Source organism: Misgurnus anguillicaudatus, chromosome 22, assembly GCF_027580225.2.
Source record: "Misgurnus anguillicaudatus chromosome 22, ASM2758022v2, whole genome shotgun sequence".
NCBI lineage: Eukaryota > Metazoa > Chordata > Actinopteri > Cypriniformes > Cobitidae > Misgurnus > Misgurnus anguillicaudatus.
Window position 1 is genome coordinate 36,588,230 of NC_073358.2, and position 17,634 is coordinate 36,605,863.

Below are 17,634 nucleotides of genomic sequence, written 5' to 3' on the forward strand. Positions count from 1 at the left end.
AGAACCATTAGCTTTTACCATTAAAACCACTACACTGTAGTGTGTTTTTGGGCCATATTCCATTAGAACCAATACATAGAACCAATACATACCAAGAGACCAACAAAAAGGGTCTTTTCAGCAGGGTAGATTGTTGGAAGTTGGTTCATGTTGCAGAGTGCTGCAGGGATAAAGTATTTTTAGGTTAACCCCGGAAGATAGCAGGACATTGGTTCCTTCACCAGAAAGTCTATTGATTTTTCACATAGACTTTTGGATTATCGCTAAAATAATTGAGCTCTGTGTTTATGCCATGTGTTTATATCGTTTGGGGGGGGGTTGCGTTTTTGATTAAAGATTATAAAGGCACATTAATAGATAAAAAACAATGAAGCTCGCAGATAAGTCATTTATAAAAAAAAAACACCAATATTCCAAGAAAATGTAAGTTTTTAATTTTCAATTTCATGGTGACTTTAAAGTACCATGTGTTATATAAGAGTGACGGATAGAGACAGAGCGCAGCGCATCATAACCTGAAAACCACGCCCACCGGGGGGGGGGAAATCAATCCAACCGAGAGGCCGCCTCCTTGTCATTTCTGGCTTATAACAAAAAACTGAATAATGCCTAAAAGCTGCTGTGTGACAATATGTACAGCTAACAAGCCAAAGAACCCAGAAATAAGTTTTTATAAGCTGTCGAGCCGTAAAACCCAGCCTTTAAGGAGAATAAAGTGGATCGCCGACTACGTTTCCCCCTAGTGGACGCAGTTCTACTAATAGAAGTACTATGAAAAGTTGCCTGTGTCCGTTTTTGTGTCTTTAAGCGCTCGTTTTTTGGGGTCGACAGCTTATAAAAACTTATTTACAGATTAAACTTAAAAACAGAATAATACCTAAAAGCTGCTGTGTGACAAGGTGTACATCTAACACGCCAAAAAAATAAATAAATAATTTTTTATAAGCTGTCGACTTCAAAAAACGAGCGTTTAAAGATACAAAAGTGGAAAACAGGCAACTTTTCATAGTACTCATATTACTCCGGCCCACTAGGGGGAAACGTAATCGGCGATCCACTTTATTCTCCTTAAAGACTGGGTTTTACGGCTCGACAGCTTATAAAAACTTATTTCTGGGTTCTTTGGCTTGTTAGCTGTACATATTGTCCCAAAGCAGCTTTTAGGCATTATTCAGGTTTTTGTTATAAGCCAGAAATGACAAGGAGGCGGCCTCTCGCAATACAAAATCAATGGAGACGGTGCCCCCGGTGGGCGTGGTTTTCAGGTTATGACGCGCTGCGCTCTGTCTCTATGATGTCGAACGCACCTGCTGACGTAACTGTAAAATTATTTGAAAATTAAATAATATTTTGGAGCGTGTATCGCCGTTTACTCTAGCAAGAGGATACACCGTTGATGTTTGTAATCTTGCTTTTTTAGTCAATCTGGTAGGTTACATCTATAAGAAATATTTTGGAATATTTGTCGTGCATTTAAAACAGAGCAGAGTGGGGCTTTTGTGTGTTAGATCTGGCAACAAAGCTCGCTAGCAGTCGCGCACATGATTACGTTCGTGACGTGTTCCCCTTCACTCATTCGCTGATTTTTTTATTATAATTTTGCTTCAAGATTGTAGTACTCCACCTGCAGTTATTAAAGCGCCTTTATTTTAAGTACTTCCCATGATGCAAATGTTGCAGAATTTCATTTTCACTTTCGCATTTCTGGAAAGTGCTCGGTGTTGCTGTACCAAAACAACAGGAATAAGTCTTATTATACAGATCGAGGATTTTAACTGAAAATCGTAAGTGTTTCTTTGTAATGTACAAATAAAATATCTTGCACGCGACAACACGGTGCAGATAAGTTAGTGTTAAGTTACTGCATATTGCACGCGCGGAAGTCTCGTGTCATTTTCGATATTGACACCAAATATGAATCGTGTTATGCTACGTTACATTACATTTTCAAATCTTGAATATCATTGAATATAAGCAACGAATTTGAATTTAAAACACACGTTTCAGACTTCCTGCTCATGACGACATCTCTGTATGAGAATAAATGCAGTGTCACGCTCGACACTAATCTTCATTTTAAAGCAATAGATCTTTTGTTTAGCGTATAATGTTTTGCTTTCCCCTTTGCGCAGCTCCAAAGTAGTACTGGACCGCCATGATGCGTTTTGTACTCTTTGTAAATCTCGTGATCTTGCCCACTCACCTGTGGGCTACAGTCACTCAAGTCAATGAAGAGTCCACTTCATTCCCCACATCATCCAATGGAGAACCATTTCCCTGGAACAAAATGAGACTACCAGACACCGTTTCCCCCCATCATTACAATCTTCTTATCCACCCCAACCTCACAAGTTTAGACTTTACTGGATTAGTGCATATCCAAATTAAGGTCCATCAAGACACAAAGACCATCATACTGCACAGCAAGGATATTCAAATCTTAAATGCAAGACTCATAGATCCGGAAAGGCGTCAGGTGCAGCCCCTAAAAGTGCTAGAGTACCCTTCCTACCAGCAGATTGCTCTTATATCTCATGTTTTGCTGAAGAAAGACTTTGGATATGAAATTCAGCTGAAATTTGCAGCCAACCTTTCCGAGAGCTTTCATGGATTTTACAAAAGCACATACCGTACCAGCAAAGGGGAAGTAAGGTAAGACGCCTTTATTTGTGTATATATGTATTTAATATGGCTGTGAAGTGTTAAGTATAATTTTGTGGATATGATGTCTGATGTGTTGTGTTGTTTAAATTCTCAGGGTGTTGGCTTCCACACAGTTTGAGCCGACAAGTGCCCGAGCAGCATTTCCATGTTTTGATGAACCCGCCTTCAAAGCGAACTTCTCCGTGCAGATTCGCCGAGAAGCAAAGCACATTTCTCTCTCAAATATGCCTAAGGTGCTGCTTGGGATATTGAGTTATCCATAGAAGCACTTTTAATCTTTCCTACCGTTAAAATCTTTAATTGTAATACATTATGTATTATTTATCTGCTTTGGTTAAACCTTCTATTGCGTCTACTCATCTTTGTTCCAGCTGAGAACATTAGAGCTTCCAGGTGGTCTGTTTGAGGATCAGTTTGAGGAAAGTGTGAAGATGAGCACATACCTGGTGGCCTTCATTGTCTCTGACTTTCTCTCTATCAGTAAGACTAGTCTGCATGGAGTCCAGGTGAGAACACAGTCTGTATGGTTTGTTTGACAAGTGCATATGAAGAGTTTGCTTCCAAAACGCGATGAATGCCATTAAAAAAAAAATTGTTACCACCAAAATTAGTATTGTATCAGGTCAGTATTAAAAAAGTAAATTCTTCTTTTTACGCAAAATCAGATATTCGCCGTGTTATTCTGTCATCTTTTCTCCCTTTTTTCCCAAAACGCGATAATCGTCACTCCTCCTTCTCTGCAGAATGCAAAAAATCTGTCCAACCAATCACAGGGCAATTGTAAACAACAATGGCGGTGTGTTGAATACACACGGAATCCTAGTTTTCCTCATCTACTTTGTACTTCATGATCAACAAACAAACAAAAACAAAATAATACTTTTGATGGCATTAATACACCTGTTGCGGTAAGAAACGTAAGACACTCGGGCGACGGAAAAATTCCGGCTGTTGCTTGTTCTCACATGACAGCATCAGGCTTCTGTCATGCTAAACACATTCATTGACCCCAGGGGATCTTATGAAAAACTTGAGATTATTTTACGCAAAGTCAATGAAAATCCGAGCAGGACCAAAACATTTTACAGCTGATCGCTGTCAGAAAAGTTCAGCGACGACGTCCCAAGTATAACCGCTGCAATGACACTGTTAATATGACAAATTAAGTGTTTTGATTAATGCAATTTAATGTTTATTTTTTTTAATCAGTGTATACCACTAGTCAACTCAATAAATATAAAGATGGCAAAGATGAATGCACATTTATACATTTATATATTGATTCAATAGATTTATAGCATTTTGAAGAAAAAAAAACGAACTGCGGAAAAATAACCAGTTTTTGTGATAAATCTTTGAAAATCAAATTATAGATTTGAATATTTAATCTTATTAAAACCTAAAGATGATATGTGAAAGTTTGTAACAGAAAATAGTGGTTTTCATCTTGTCACTTTCTTGGTATAGAAAACACGTTTTTACCGAAATTATTCAAAATGAATTTATTGCGTTTTGGAACAAAACTCTTCATCTGATTTGATATGAAATATTGTTTTAACGACAACATAAGAATATTTTGTGTGGTTGGTGTTCCTTTAGATTTCAGTCTATGCTGTGCCAGAGAAGATCGATCAGGCAGAGTTTGCTTTGGATGCTGCAGTGAGGCTGCTTGACTTCTATGAAGACTACTTTGATATTCATTACCCTCTGCCCAAACAAGGTAGATACACAGATGAGCAATTTATTCAAATCAGTGATTTATTATTTCAAATCTAAGAATGTTTTTATTCAGAGACCAAACCCTGGTGTAATTATTCTTGAAAACGAGTATTTTGTTGGCATATGAACTGTAGATAAATGCTGTTTAGTGAAAACAGGTCCTATAATTTTTTTAAAGTATTTTATCATTTTCAATCACCTTGTGGTTATTCATCGAATAGTCAGTTTACTGCATGACACACAGAAGTGGAATTTTAGTTAGAAGTTGAGGTTTTTGCTAAATAAAGCATTCAAATTTGTTAAATTCCAATGAAATGACTAAAGTAACATTTGGGAAAATAAAGCATTTCAATTACTTGCTAATAACCTTTTCATTGTCCTTAAAGTCGCAATGAAATTGAAATGAAAAACTATTTATATATATATATATATATATATATATATATATATATATATATATATATATATATATATATATATATATATATATATATATATATATATTTCTATATATATATATATTTCTATATAATCTCTTCCCCTCCTCAAAACGATCTCTCTTCACTTCCGGTCATAAGTATGGCAGGTGGGCGGGATCCGGGAGAAGATCGCAGCGATTAAGAACACTGTCATTGCTGCGGTTATGCAGTCTCACAAGCGATCAGCTGTAAAATGTTTTGGTCCTGCTCGATTTTCATTGACTTTGAGTACAAGTATGTAAAGTTTTCATAAGATCCTCTGGGGGCAATGTTTTAGCATGAGAAACTTGAATCTGTTGGGAGAACAAGCACCCGTCTCCCGAGTGCCTCTTGCGGAAATTATTAGATGTTGATGGCTTACGTTTCTTTCCCGTCACAGAAAACCATCACAGGTTTATCAATGCAATTAAACTATAATTTTGTTTTGTTTGTTGATCACGAAGTACAAAGTAGATGAGGAAAACTAGGACTCTGTGTACTCAGCGCGCCCCCATTGGTTGTTTACATTGCGGGACTGGTGGGCTGTAATTTCAGGAATGGATTTATTGCGTTCTGTAAAAAAGGAGGAGTGGCGTTTTTCGCATTTTGGGAAAAAAGGGAGAAAAGATGACAGAATAACACGGCATATATTGGATTTTGCGTAAAATTAAGAATTTACTTTTAACTACTGACCTGATATAATACTGATTTTGGCAGTAACTCATTTTTTTTTTCAAAAATGGCGTTAATCGCGTTTTGGAACCAAACTCTTCGCAAAAATGCACTTTTATTTTGTATGCTATTAATCACGATTAATCTTTGGCCAACACTAATTGCCGCATTACCACCTTGAGTGTGCATTGTTTTCGATTAATTCAATGGCCTGTCGACAAGTATCTCTTACGTATTAATTCTCTCCACAGATCTTGCCGCTATTCCAGACTTCCAGTCTGGAGCGATGGAGAATTGGGGTCTGACTACCTACCGTGAGTCAGCTCTTCTCTTCGACCCACAGAAGTCCTCTGCTTCTGATAAGCTTGGCATAACGATGGTCATCGCTCATGAACTGGCCCATCAGGTGAACTTATGATGACATCACTTACAATACTTGCTAATGACATGATCAGATGTAAATTACCTATTGTTCGTTCTGCTGTCTGTTCTGGTTAGTGGTTTGGTAACCTGGTGACCATGCAGTGGTGGAATGATCTGTGGCTGAATGAAGGTTTTGCCAAGTTTATGGAGTTTGTGTCTGTTAACATCACCAATCCTGAACTGGAAGTTGTAAGTCCTTGTGTTTAGTAACATTGATACCCATTTTTAGTTCTTTATTCTATTGATTTCAATAAACAAGCTAAACTAAAACTTGGTTGAAGATTAGTCCTAATTAAATTACAAATCGTATTTGTGCTACAGGAGGATTATTTCATGGCAAAGTGTTTTGAGGCCATGGAGGTTGATGCTTTAAGCTCCTCTCATCCAGTCTCCACGCCGGTTGAGAACCCTGCTCAGATCCAGGAGATGTTTGATGATGTATCTTATGACAAGGTGCTTGATAAGCCCGTCGCAACATTGCATAAACCAAATTCGATGTCTTTTAAAGTCTTTGTTTAAAGTTGTAAGTGTCATTTCAGGGGGCTTGTATCCTGAACATGCTGAGAGAGTTTCTGACCCCAGAGGCCTTTAAAGCAGGCATTGTTAGATACCTGAAGCGCTACAGTTATAGTAACACAGTCAATAGTGACCTGTGGGAAAGTTTGACTAATGTGAGTAAAAAAATACTTTTCTAGAGTAAACTCTTGCTTATCATTTATAAAAGATTTTAAATAAATCTTTACAAAAACTCTCATGTTAAGGTTTTTTGTTGAAAGCTCATGTGTAGTACATGTTGTCTCTATTACAGGTTTGTGACTCTGATGGTCTCGATGACACCAGGCTGAAGGGTGACGAGTCCTGCCGGCGCTCTGGCTCATCTTCTGCAGCTTCTGTGCGTTACTCTGTGTGTTTGTTAGATGACTGATTTAAAGGCGGGGTGCATGATCTCTGAAAGCCAATGTACAAACACGCCCCTACCCCAATAGAATCTGGACCTGCTTTTGATAGACCCGCCCCACACATACGCAACCCAGGCAACGATGTCGGTTAGTAAACACGTCCCTTACTGCTGATTGGCTACAAGTGTGTTTTGGTAGTCTTCCCGAATCCCTTTTCCAAAGTGTTTTCAAAAATCATGCACCCCGCCTTTAAATAAACTCATTTTAGGTAATGGCATTGCATATTTTATCTCTGTCTGTTTTCTGTCTGTTAGAAATGGCAGTCTGAGGATGAGCTGAATGTTAAGGAGATGATGGAGACGTGGACTTTGCAGGAGGGGTTTCCAATCATTACTGTGGATGTCAGAGGTCGTGAAGTCAGACTTAGTCAAGAGCGTTACCTCAAGAGCGATGATCATTCTCAAACATCTGGGTTAATATCTACATTAAGATTTTTTCGTCTTATTGGGATGGTTTATCAAAAAATGAAACCGCTTTCTTTGTCCTTCAGAACCGAAATGCAGATTTTGAAAAAAAAAATTGTTTTATTGTGACTGCTTCTTCTCAAGCTTTCAGAAGATATGTAACCCTGGACCACAAAACCATATTTGTAGCAATAACCAACATTACATTGTATGTGTCAAAAGTCATTAAGATATTAAGTAACAATAATGTTCCTGTCATTATTATATTAAAAATGTGTATTTTTCTTTAGTAATAAGTGTTGATAAGGACTATATTTGGCCAACTTTAAAGGGAATTTTTTTCCTCTTTTTTTGCACCCTCAGATTCAAGATATTTACATAGTTGTATCTCAGTCAAATATTTCCTATCCTAACAAACGATACATCCATGGAAAGCTTATTTATTCAGCTTTTGCATGATGTATAAATCTCAATTTCCAAATATTGACCCTTATGACTGGTTTTGTGGTCCAAGGTCACATTACTTTGTGTAGTTTGATTTTCTTGGGTTGTATTTACACTACAAATCTTGATGCCCAATTCCGATTTGTTGCCTGTATCAATTTTTTACGACCCGCTTTTAAAATCAAATCATATCCGATATCTGCATTTACACGAAACACTTGGCAAAACAATTCAAGGTAGACATCAGTGATGCGCGGGTCAATGTATAAATAACCTGCACCGACCGACGTTTTCATCTAACCCGCCCGCAACTCGGGCCGCAAAAAAATAATTGTACCCCAACCCGCTTCCTGGCCTGCATTTGTTAAAAGTAGTAATTGTTTCAAATAGTTAATCGGCGTCTTTATTTCAAACGACCCGACCGACTGCGACCCGAATATCATTAAAAAAAAATTTGGATGACTCATGGCCACGGGTGACCGCAGGCACCCCCTTATTTTTGATCAACATGCAACTGGTAGACATACTGAACAGCTTAAACCACAGAGGAAGTAAAATGTTGCGTTTTGCAATGGACACCGACAAAATTATTATACACATTTATAGAGCTTTTTTCTGTAACAAGACATAAAACTTTAACATTTCTCCACTAAGTTAAGCCGTCGTCCTTTATTGAGCTGCTAGAAGAGTCATTTAATCCATAGATATGTACACTAGATATCACCTTGGCTACGGCAGTTCATTGGAACGAATGCGTCAAATAGAGCCGCCATTTTGAAACAGGGGAGCCCTACATCAGCGTCATTATAGGCGATTTTCTAGGAGTTTTTTTGTTCGTTCCAAAAGTCAGACATGTATTTAGCATTGAGTCCAGAAAAAATGAAAGTTTTGATATTATAAAAATCTACTTTTTCTAACTATAATGAATAATGCTAGTAGGCCTAACATCCATACGCAGCACGTAAGTCCGGCATCGTCCATGAATTCAAAGTACAGGCGGAGATGGCAGAGTTACCTAGCAACTTCCTATGACAAGACCCCTGTTTCAAGATCCAGGGTGGTGTCCACCTGAGTTGACATCATTTGCCAGCATAGCATTTTTAAAGAACCACAACACATCTTGAGATGGGAATATTCGATCACGAATGCATGTACTGTATCAGATTTATATCCAATTTATTTTCACATTTGAATGAAGCCTAAAAAACCGATTGGAGAGTATTGGAATCTATGCACTTTTTCCTGCTTAACGTTTGTGGGTCAAATCTGATCTCAATCCGGAATTTAAACATGCAACGTAAATGCGGCCTTGGTTCTTTTGGTTCAGAGCAAAAAAGATACGTTTAATCCTGGTTTGCTTAGCATTCACACTGAACCTTAAGGCATGAGGATAATGTCACAACCTGATTGGTGGGCTTTTATGCTGTACATTTTGTGACAGAACTTACTGAACATCTAAAACAGTGCTTTGTGCTGGGCTAAACATGATCATTGTATGCGTGTACATATGGTGCTGTTTTTACCAGTCAAGAACTCATGAAGAGCTCATACATCGTGTTTCTTACCAAACCCGTTTGTATGCCTTTGGGACACTTAAAAATAAGGCACAAGTCATGTGGAGTTATTTATTGACAACATTCTTTTGAACCTCAACAAGAGGCGGTCTCATTATACTAAGTAGATGATAACAAAAATTTCATTTTTTATTGTGAGTTTGGTTAGATCTTTGATTCTTCATTGATGGTTTCTTGATTTTGTGGATACAGATTTATTTGGCACGTTCCACTGACTTACATTTCCAGTGACTCAACCGCAGTGCAACGCTTTCTGCTTAAGACCAAAACAGATGTGTGGTTACAAAAAAGTACTTTTTGCAATAAAAGAGTGACCAATTACCTACGATTACAATGCATGTAATACTAATAGCACTCTTGTGTGATATGTCATAGATGTGCTGTATCTGCCAGAGGAGGTCGACTGGATCAAGTTTAATGTGGACATGAGTGGATATTACATTGTACACTATGAGGGCTCTGGTTGGGATGACCTCATCAGATTGCTCAAACACGATCACACAACACTTTCCAGCAATGATCGGGCCAGTTTGATCAATAGTGCTTTCCAGTTAGTCAGGTCAGTTAAACTTGTATGTTATATTTGTCAATGTTGAGAAATAAGGTCGTAAGTACCGAGGATTACAAGGAGTATTTAGATTGTCAAAAACATCTTCTCTCGTCTTCTGTGCAGTGTTGGTAAGCTCCCGTTGGATAAAGCTTTAGATCTGACCCTTTATCTAAGTAAGGAGACTGAGATTATGCCAGTGACACAGGGCTTCAGTGAGCTTGTGCCTCTTTACAAGTTGATGGAGAAACGAGAAATGGTGGATCTGGAGAACCAGATGAAGGTCAGCATGCCATCATTTCGTGATTGATGATTTTAAAATGACTGGAAAGTCATGGGAATTCTTTTTTTCTTAAAGATAAGGGTTACCTTGTAGACTAACAATAAAACCCCATACATGAACTTGGTTCTGAATGTGCATGCAATTTAATTAAAAGATTAATAAAGTGTTATTTTCTTTTAACTGTGGTCCAGGGCTACATACTTCAGTTGTTCAGGAATCTCATAGACCAGCAGTCGTGGACCGATGATGGCTCTGTGTCTCAGCGGATGTTACGGAGCTACCTTCTTCTTTTTGCCTGCGTGCGAGGTCACCCACCCTGTGTTAGCACCGCTACCCAACTCTTTAACCAGTGGAGAGAGTCAGATGGAAATATGAGGTTAGAGCTCCTTTTTACAGATGGATGTGTTTTTCTCGTTTTTCCTACTTACAATGAAATGTATCATCAGTTTCATCTCATGTCCAAGTTAATAATAATTTCTTCTCTTTGGCTTTTTAATAGTGGTTTATTATATGATATTATACGATCATTTTATTTACTTTAGTTCAGATGTCTGATGTGTTACAGTGTGGCTTCTATCTTTGAAAAGCACTTTGGCCAATTTGTGTTTATTAATGCCATATGAATAAAATGAACTAATTCCCCGCCAGCATTTTTTGTGATTTTCACAAAAGTTTCACAAAATGCCTTCCATGAAAATTTTCAATTTTACAAATATATAAAATGAAAGAACAGACCCTCTGCTTTAAAGTGACACCATGTCATTTTTCAACCTTCATAATACATTTTCAAGACCCTTGTGGTAGTACATTGACTTTAAATAGGTTGAATGACATGTTTACCATAGCCTGACGGGGTCTGTATCACTTTTACTCGTATTTTAAAACTTAGGGTTTCGGGTAGTAACCAGAGCACCAAAAAAAAACTACAAAATTCGACTGCTTTACGGCATACGTCATTTCCTCCACACAATTTGTTTTTAACGTGAATTTTGCTGGAGGCTACTTAACGAGTGTAGAGAGCAATTTATAGTATGTGACTCCGTGGCACAGTTTTAGTGTCACGGACCTATAACACGGGCGCCCCGGGTTCGATTCCCCTTTAAGGCAATTTTTTATATAAACTCTTGATTCATACATAAATGCGATGTTCTTTATAAATGACGGCGATTATCTTGCTTATAGTTCGCTGTATTCAGATGCTGTGTTCACGTATTTACCTTTCTTTTTACTGTGTCTATGATATTTACATTACAATCCAGGATGCTATAGCACTCAAACTTGCTCACAGTGTAAAACCAAACCCTATTCATTCACCAATCAGATCCGAGCGTTTCTCTCTTCCTCATTTGCTGCGTTCAGCTGTCACTCTCGTGACGTATTACAAAGCGGCAGACCTAAACACGGTTTACTTGGACTTGGAGCGTCAATTTTCAAACGAGCGCCATTGCGGAAAATCCTGGTGGCGAGGGAGAGAGAGGCGATGCAACAATATTTGTTTGGGAAAAGTCAAGCAAATACTTCTGGTAGTTTCTCAATTGGAAGGATGCAGCCTCCGGAGGTCAAACATTCAGGCTGCATACGTCATCAAGCCAGGTTAATTAATGTAAACTGAGAAATACATTCTCAAGTCATAAGAATACTGCAACAATTTACGATTAACTAAGTATAATAGTCAACTTTATAATTGTTAATATTGTGAGATAAGAGAGTCTTGATGACGTATGCAGCTTAGAAATACGATATCCGGAGGCTGCAACCTTCAGATTGAGAAATGGCTTCTGCCACGACGAGTTCCTCATCAGAAAGTTGTAACATGACTGCGTTTCTCCCTGTTGTCTCAAAATGTTGATCGTTTAGCGTTTTAAATGTTTAGTTTTTAGTTTAGTTTTAAGGTTGGCCAGTTCCTTTCCTTTGCGACAGTGCTGCGGCGCTTGTGGCCTCTAGGGGCACTAGGCGTGAAAAATACATGTCTAGCAACCCCTAGTGGCCAAAAAGTTTCATGGTGTGCCTATAAAACAAACAAAACGGTGAAAAAAGTTTCATCCTATCTATATTTTTTCTCTGCTTATAAACTCTTAAATATGGGTATTTTTCTTTAAAAAAAGCTTTTTTTAGCAAAAAGCTGAAATAATTGCATTTTGTGAGAGATCAGATTCAGAACGATTATCAAAACATAGCCTGGTCCAACCAGACTCTCGTATATTCATTTCATTTGTACAGAGAGTCTGGCCACACTCCATTGCAAAGCGTTACTTCCGTTATGGAGGGTCCTCTGTTGATGTTTACAACTATTGGATCTGCCCAGAGTCACTCATGATCTGCCATAGGCGATCGCTAACGTGTGGTCGTGAGGTATATAATGCACCGAAAGCGGCCGGAAACAACAAGTCTGAATAATCAGAACAACAAAACTTAGCAAACCTGGTTCTTGCTCCGGCTTTAACTTCTGTATATTTGGCAGTTTTGCAACAAGGGACCGAATAGCTTTTCTTACGTCTTTCTCTGCTGCCATTACTGAACTGCAACTCAAACTGACGCACAACCTCAACGTCATCGTTCTTTGCCACCCCTATCTGTTCGCTGATTGGTCCTGCAGATTTTTGCAGGAGAAAACAAAAATCTACACAGCAGTCCCAGACGTAGTACTAAAGCGAAATGAAAATTAAGCGGAAGCACGTAGGAGGGTGAAGCCAGGCTAATCAAAACATACATAGAGTTTAAAATTAGTAAATAACGTTTTGTCTTCAGATTTTTCATAAATTGGGTAAGTGGATAATCGCGGTATTACAGATTTACATAAAAATTCTTCAAAAGCATGATTTTTATGAAAATGTTTTTTTCTTAATTGACGAGATAACTCGTCAGTGGCGGGGAAATAGTTATATCTGAACTTATTTTAAAACGATGAACATTCGCTTTAATTAATGGTCCACTGTGTAGATTTTTTGAGGCATCTAGTGGTGAGACTGTGAATTGCAACCAACGGCTCAGTCCACTGCTCACCCTCCCTGTCGAAACACATAATGAGGCTACAGTAGACGCCAAAGAACAAACATGTCATTGACCGTGTTTACATGCACCCTAATAATGCGATTATAATGGGATTTTGTCAATACTGCGATTATACTTTACCTCATGTAAACGCAATAATTCGATAAAAATAAGCTCCTAATCGCAGCAAGTACAATCGCACCAAAAGAGGCGGCGTACGCCGTTCACAATAGCAGCACGCGTCCATGTAAACGCCCCAATCGCATTTATACCGCACCAACTAAGTGCACGTGTGTTTCAGTCACGCACCCCAAGCACAAACTCATTTTAAACTTGACATTAGGAAGTTTTACGTGAACTCTGCCAACATGACTCTCTGTCAGCAGTCTGTCTTCATTCAGAAATAGCTCAAATAATACGACATCAGTGTATTAAACCATTAAGGGACATTATAACAATAATTATAACGATAAATATATTAGAGACCACATCATAATGATAACTTCATGCTGATTCGCTCAACGAGCGCGGCATTACCTAATATTGGATATTTCTTGTAATAAAAACAATTGTTTACATGTCACTGAATAGAGCTGTTCTTGTTGCATTTACACAGCGGGAAACCAGCAGATGTCCTCAACTCGCTGCGTTTCGCGTAACCAAACAATGAATGTAGTAGGTTAATATCTTAATATCTTTTGGCGTAGTCAGTGTGGTAGAAAAATTTCACAGCAACAACTGCATCAGCTCTGGATACCTGAGGTAATTTTATGTTATAACCTCAGCAATGAATGAGCTTTCTACTGCATTTTAAGTGCGCGTGCACTTCAAGTTCAAATAGATTTGTCTGGCTGTCAATGGTTTATCGTTCATCATGTGGCAAAACTGCTATCGTTATAGTTGTTGTGTGAGCTCTGCTATTATCTTTAATATAAAACGATTTTAAAACTATATTTTTATATCATGTGAACGCCCTTCACAGGCACTGTCATATTTATATCTTCATCACGGCACCGGATAATGAAATACATCTATAACAACGTGTTTGTCATTTAACGTAAGTAAATTAAAACAGTGGACCATATATGTGAATTCATAATTTGTGCTCTGCATTGGGCTATGTGTGAATAATCCGAAAATAAAAACTGCATGTAAACCGGAGTGAAGAGGTTAGCTCCAGTCATGTAAACATCTTACTGCGATTAAGACCTCACTCGCATTATTGGAAATAATCGCATTATTGGTGTGCATGTAAACGTGGTCATTGTCCGAGACACAGAGTTGCACCTTATAGAAAAAAATGCACCTTATAGAAAAGTTTGTCCATATTGAGCTACTGTAGAAACATGGCGGTGTGAAATGGCAATTTCCATGTTAGGATGTACATACACCCAAGGTGTATGTAGATAAAAATGGCTCATTCTAAAATAATAAAACATAACAGGTCATTATGTAAGATAAATGCACCATTAATAATATAGTTATGTATTTTAAATTGCATTTCTGTCAAGAGATCCTTTTAAAAGTTACACAATGCACTTTTAATATGCCGTTTTTTTAAACTACTGTTATCATTAAGCAGTGATTGTGAAAACAGAGATTTTAGTTATGGTTTATTTTTGTTAGTAACTGTTTCTCCCGTTTTGTGTCCTTTTGTCCTATAGTCTACCAAATGATGTTACCATGGCTGTGTTTTCGGTTGGTGCCCGGACTGAAGAGGGGTGGGATTTTCTGTTTGAAAAGTACAAGGAGTCCATGTACATCTCCATGAAGAGCAGGATCAAAATGGCCCTCACGACCAGCCCTCTCGATCACAAGTTAAAATGGTGAGACATTTTTCTGCACATCATTTTCGCGGTAAAACATAAAATGCATGTGAGACCCTGGACCACAAAACCACATCATAAGTCGCACAGGTATATTTGAAGAGTTTCGTTGCAAAACGAGATAAATCCATTTTTTAACATTTTTGTCAAAACATGTTTATTATTATGTTATCATGTTATTATTTTATTTTATGGTGCTACTTAACTGTATTTTTTAAGTTATGAAGGTTTAAATCAAAACAAACCAACTGCAGTTGCATTGAAATTAATTGGAATGCACAACCTAAAAACGAGATTTCTGAACAATTAAAAAAACGGTGGTTATCTCGTTTTGCAACGAAACTCTTCATTTGTAGTAATAGTCAAAAATACATTGTATTGGTCAAAATTATCAATTTTCCTTTTATGCTAAAAGTCATTAGGATATTACGTAAAAATCATGATATTTTGTAAATTTCCTACAGTAAATATTTGAAAAAAAAAGTATTTATTCTGACAACTTCCTTTAAAAGCGATTTTTGACATATTCAAATATTGTCATATTCTAACAAACTTTACAACAACATATAATCTCAATTTCAAAAAAAGTTGATCCTTATGATTTATTTCTCTCAGGATGATGGAACAGAGTCTGGTTGGAGAGCTGCTGAAAACTCAAGATCTACCATATGTTGTGACATCCGTCAGCAAGAATCCTAAAGCCTTCAAACACGCATGGGACTTTGTGCAAGCTAATTGGGACTCCCTAATAAAGAAGTGAGATGCTTGCCTTTATTGAAGTACAAAATATTGACAAAATAATTTTTTTAACCTAAAATCATTTGTTTTTAGGTTTGATCTTGGCTCACACTCCATAGCACACATTGTAGTAGGTGTGACCAATCAATATTCAACAAGAGAAATGTTGGCTGAGGTATGAAAGTTTCTTGAATCATGCAAGTCATTATAATATTTATTCAGGGGAAGTTTATTTATTTATTCTGATCATGTGACTGTGGTCATAATGTGTGTAATATTTCAGGTTCGTGGATTCTTCGGTTCTCTGCGGGCTGAAATGGGAGCAGAGCTGAGGTGTATACAGCAGGCCGTGGAGAACATTGAAGAGAACATTCGCTGGATGGATAAGAACCTTCCTCTACTGCAGTCCTGGTTGCACCAACATTTTTACCAGGACAGAAATACAGAGCTTTGAAGTTTTTGAATAAAAAATTGTATCAAGCTATAGGTGTATAGATTTTTGATGCAAGAATGTGAAATGTATGTTTGAATTTTGTGAATATTGGGTTTATATTTTGAGTGGATATCAAACACATTTTTAAAAGTAAAATGAAGGGTTTTCTTTTGTCCCCAACCTTTAGGATTGAGTTTAAATGGATTAAATTATGTTTGTCAGATCTGCTTTTGTAACTTAACTGTTTTAATCAATTCATTGGGAAGATTTTTTTCTTTACAATAAAACCTTTAACTATAAAAGGTCCTCTTGTGCTGCTTCTTTAACTCTTGGACCCTGTACTGGGTCTAGAATTATTTATTATTACTTAATATAAAATATTCCTTTAATTTTTAATGGTCTGTCATGGACCCAATACCACATATGAGATACTGTTTGAAAGCTTAGAATCTCTACTTTCTGCAAATATGCATCACTTTGACATATTTTTACTGTAAGAAACTAATTTACAATAAATTTACCCTATCACCCCCCCCCCCATATTTTTTATATAATTTAATATTCACATATTTCATATTTGTCAAGTATGACAAGCATGGGCAAGTCATTTCAAATGAAAGCTCGACAATCGTCGAATGAATAATGAGGTAAAAAAAATCGTCTTTTGTAAACGTATGGGAAACTTTAGTGTAAACTGCCTCAGATAGCACAGATAGAATGAGTCCATTCACAGCATTTTCTTAGGTTGTGTGCATGCTAGAGCTGCACGATTTGGGAAATTTTTCCCATTGCGGTTATTGATGCTAATATTGCGATGTGCTGTTGCGATTATAATAAATGGTATCATGAGTCAACTTGATGGGTTTTAAGGAAAATCCACACACAGTTTAGTGATAATGCTAAAATGTGTATTTGTAAAACTAGAAATGTTTCGAATTGCCACGTGATGTAGCAACTGCTCAGTGTCAGTAATCCTAAATGCAAAATACTGCCAAACAACAAACGTAGAGTTTTTTCTTTTTTGCTACCAGATCACTCTCAATCTCCTCTGCATCCATCTTTGCTCTGGTATTTCCGCGCTGAGCACACACAAGTGACGACGCACGCCACCCACGTGCATGCCACACGTGCACTGCCATTTTTGTTCGTTTTTCTTTCTTTTTTTTAAACAGCAAGGAAAATCATCAAACTGTTATCAGAAAGTTTGTGTTAACAAGTCCACACATTTATTTATTTAATATAATTGCAACATTTTGCTGTCATATAATTGCACAGGCTGACATCGCGATTGCGATGCGATTAATTGTGCAGAACTAGTGCATGCATAATCCCTTGCTATTTATAATATGTGCAACACAAAAAAGGGATTTTTATATGAAAAATTTATTTTCACCCCTTCAGTAAAATAAGAATCACTTTTGAATTCGACATGCTAAAGAAATCATTCTTTTTTGGGTATTTACTGTCTGATGCTGCTAACAACCAGAACTGTCTGCAGT

General features: G+C 37.3%; 1 protein-coding gene across 1 annotated transcript; it reads left to right on the forward strand.

The window, feature by feature from the left end:
* The first annotated feature begins 1,535 nt into the window (after positions 1-1,535).
* erap1b (endoplasmic reticulum aminopeptidase 1b) lies at positions 1,536-16,437 on the forward strand. The gene is made up of 19 exons (XM_073860359.1): positions 1,536-1,784; positions 2,133-2,652; positions 2,759-2,897; positions 3,036-3,170; positions 4,264-4,384; positions 5,765-5,919; positions 6,012-6,125; positions 6,258-6,389; positions 6,476-6,607; positions 6,745-6,828; positions 7,150-7,307; positions 9,510-9,587; positions 9,691-9,876; positions 9,991-10,147; positions 10,339-10,523; positions 14,803-14,964; positions 15,580-15,720; positions 15,796-15,877; positions 15,986-16,437. Exons 2-19 carry the CDS (start codon positions 2,156-2,158, stop codon positions 16,154-16,156), a joined length of 2,829 nt encoding a protein of 942 aa, XP_073716460.1. The 5' UTR covers positions 1,536-1,784; positions 2,133-2,155; the 3' UTR covers positions 16,157-16,437.
* Positions 16,438-17,634: the final 1,197 nt, after the last annotated feature.

What these genes read in the sequence shown, in the direction of transcription:
- erap1b (XM_073860359.1), top strand. Translation starts at nt 2,156, where the DNA reads ATGATGCGTTTTGTACTCTTTGTAAATCTCGTGATCTTGCCCACTCAC. An exon ending in TTTCTGCTTAAGACCAAAAC is followed by an intron (nt 9,588 to 9,690) that starts AGATGTGTGGTT and finishes GTGATATGTCAT; the next exon opens with AGATGTGCTGTATCTGCCAG. An exon ending in TGGGACTCCCTAATAAAGAA is followed by an intron (nt 15,721 to 15,795) that starts GTGAGATGCTTG and finishes ATTTGTTTTTAG; the next exon opens with GTTTGATCTTGGCTCACACT.